Source organism: Monoraphidium neglectum (assembly GCF_000611645.1).
Source record: "Monoraphidium neglectum strain SAG 48.87 unplaced genomic scaffold scaffold06156, whole genome shotgun sequence".
Taxonomy (NCBI): domain Eukaryota; kingdom Viridiplantae; phylum Chlorophyta; class Chlorophyceae; order Sphaeropleales; family Selenastraceae; genus Monoraphidium; species Monoraphidium neglectum.
This window is the reverse complement of record NW_014007479.1, coordinates 1-2460: the sequence shown is the minus strand read 5'-3', so window position 1 is coordinate 2460 and position 2460 is coordinate 1. Positions and strand designations below refer to the sequence as shown.

Sequence of the window (2460 nt, the reverse complement as noted above, 5' to 3'; positions counted from 1 at the left end):
GGGGGAGGCGAGCCTGACGGGCGCAAGCGTGGGCGGCCGCGGAGTGCTTCCCGATCCCTTTCGAGGCCGCGTGGGGGGCGAGAGCAGCGCCCTGTCAGCGGCGGCGGCGGCGGCGGTGGCGGCGGCGGCGGCGGCAGCGGCGGCGGCGGCGGCGGCACGCGCGAGGCGGAGCGTGCGCCCTTAAGGACGCACGAGCGGGAGCGGGAGCGGGAGCAGCCGTCCGAGCGCGACAGGGAGCGTGGCCGCACAGAGAGGGAGCGCCTGCCGCCGCCGCCGGCAGCGGCGCCGCCGGAGAGAGAGCGGGCCCCGGCCGCGCGGGCGCCGCCGCGCGCGGCGGCCGAGGCGCATCCGCGCCCGCACCCGCCGCCGCCGGCAGAGGCGGACCCCGCCTTCACCGCCGGCCGCGTATTCAACCTCATCCCATCTTCTGTCGCAGAGGAGTGCGCCCGCAGGTGCGCCGGCGGCTTGTGTATTCTGGGCTTGCCCCTCGACCCCGCATCGGGCCGGCCTGGTTTCATGAGCTGCAGCAACCATCGCGGGCGTTGCGACGCAGCGCGGCAGCCCAATGACAGCCACCGGCCGTTGCCAACGCGCCTTTGTCGCCGCCGGCACCTCTGGCAGCTGTGCCCCGCCTTTCTCAAACTCCTCACGACCCCATCCCCCTTGTCGTCACACCACCCCCAACACCTGCGCGCCATGCCGTACTGCGCCGGGCCGCCGCCCCAAGCAGGCGCGTCCTGGTGTCGTCCCGCAGCGAAGACACGCGGCAGCTGCCGCCCAGCGCGCTGCTCTTCATCTGGGACATACAGGCCAAGCGCCTGCGCGGCGCGTGGCGCGCGGCGGGGCGCGCGGCGCAGGACGATCTGGCGGCCTCGCGGCGTGAGGCGCCGGGGGGCCTGCCCTATCAGGTGGGGCCGCCGATGCTTGCGTCGCCCGCAGCCCCTGCGCGCGGTGCCCGCAGCCTGCCGCCAGCCTGCCGGCGGGCTCTGGAGCTTTCGCTCGCGTCACAGCCCCTACCCCTTCGGCTTTAAAGCTTGCATGCCTAAGGCAACCCCAGCCTCTCAGCCTCGCCATCTCATCCTTGGACCGCTGATGACTCAACAACGCCAGGTGGCAGTCGAGCCCGTCTACGAGTTTGACTCATGTCTGGACAGAGGGGCGGCCGCGGACATTTTGATCGTCCAGAAAGACCGGAGGGGCGGCGAAACGGACGCATTCAAGGTGCGGGGGGCGCCGCGCGCGGTGCGCCGCGGGCGCATCATGCACCACGGGACCGTTCCTTGTGTGGCTGGGTGGCTGGTGTTGGGTGCACATGCCCTTGCGATTGTCTGTGGGTGTGTGCATGCATGCAAGCACTATTGTCAGGTCGGGACACAAGTCCGCTTCGCTCGGCCCGTGCTCCGCGTCCGGCGACGGCCCCCCGTGCCCCAACGCAACTCCAATGCAGTCTGAACGGGCCCTCTGCGCGGACGCGTCTGCAGCCGCGCTTCTGCCCATGGCTACCCTGTGCTGCCCCTGCCCGCCACAACCATCATGCGCACCCTCCCTCTTTCTGTCCACCACGACGCTCGCAAACACCCCGGACTGGTCTGGACTGGCCTGGACTGGACTGCGCAGCACATCATAAGCCAAAACCAGGCGAACCAGCTCTGGCGAGCGCTGGCGCGGCGGCATGGCGGAGAGCAGCCCCGGGGACAGGCCGACGAGGCGGCGCGGCGGCAGCGGCGGCGCGACGACGGGCGGCAGGACAGCCGGGCGTCGCGTGAGGGCGCGTGATTTTGTTCGCCCTGCAGTGGTCGGCTTCGTGACGGCCGACGTTTGCTGCTTCGGTGGATGCTTTGCAACCATGCCTTTGCAAGTGCAAGACGCATCACGGTGGTGTTTCTCGGGACACGACATGGCAGCACAGATACCAGCAGCTGTTTTAGAGCCTGTGTGGCTGGAAGTCTGGGGTCAAATCAAGCCGGAAACGCTTGCATCCGATTTGCCGGCGTGGCGACCAGCCACATGACCCCACACCCCGTCAATAGCAACAGGAGGCAGCATGCATCAAATGCCGCTTCCCACGGGGCGCCTCCGACCAAGGTGCGGTCTGCGTACGCATGAGCCTGCACCTGACCAGGCAGGATCACTACCTGCTACTCAGCCTGCTGGCGGGGCATTCATCGCCGGCGCATTGCGCATGCTCATCTGTCACATGCAACATCAGCCCTTGCAGCTTGCAAAAACAGCCCCTCTCAGACGCGCGCTCGCGCTCCGCTTACAGTCATTCTGCATCCGTTGCTCTGAGACTGTCAAACACACTACAAAGGGCTCTCCGCAGTCCTGCTCTTGGTCTTGGCCCATGGCCCTAAACTCGGAGTCTGGTATTGGCTATCGTGCTCGTCCCCCGCCTTGAAGCCTGCTCCACCGCTGCCGCCGCCGCCGAAACTCAGGCTTCCATTGCTCCCTGTGCTAGAC

General features: G+C 68.7%; 1 protein-coding gene across 1 annotated transcript; it reads left to right on the top strand.

Moving 5' to 3' along the window:
* Positions 1 to 65: 65 nt before the first annotated feature.
* Positions 66 to 452, top strand: MNEG_16248 (hypothetical protein; the record flags this gene model as incomplete). The annotated part of the gene is made up of 1 exon (XM_014035282.1): positions 66 to 452. A coding segment is annotated over one exon (387 nt), but the record flags the coding sequence as incomplete, so codon positions are not given.
* Positions 453 to 2460: the final 2008 nt, after the last annotated feature.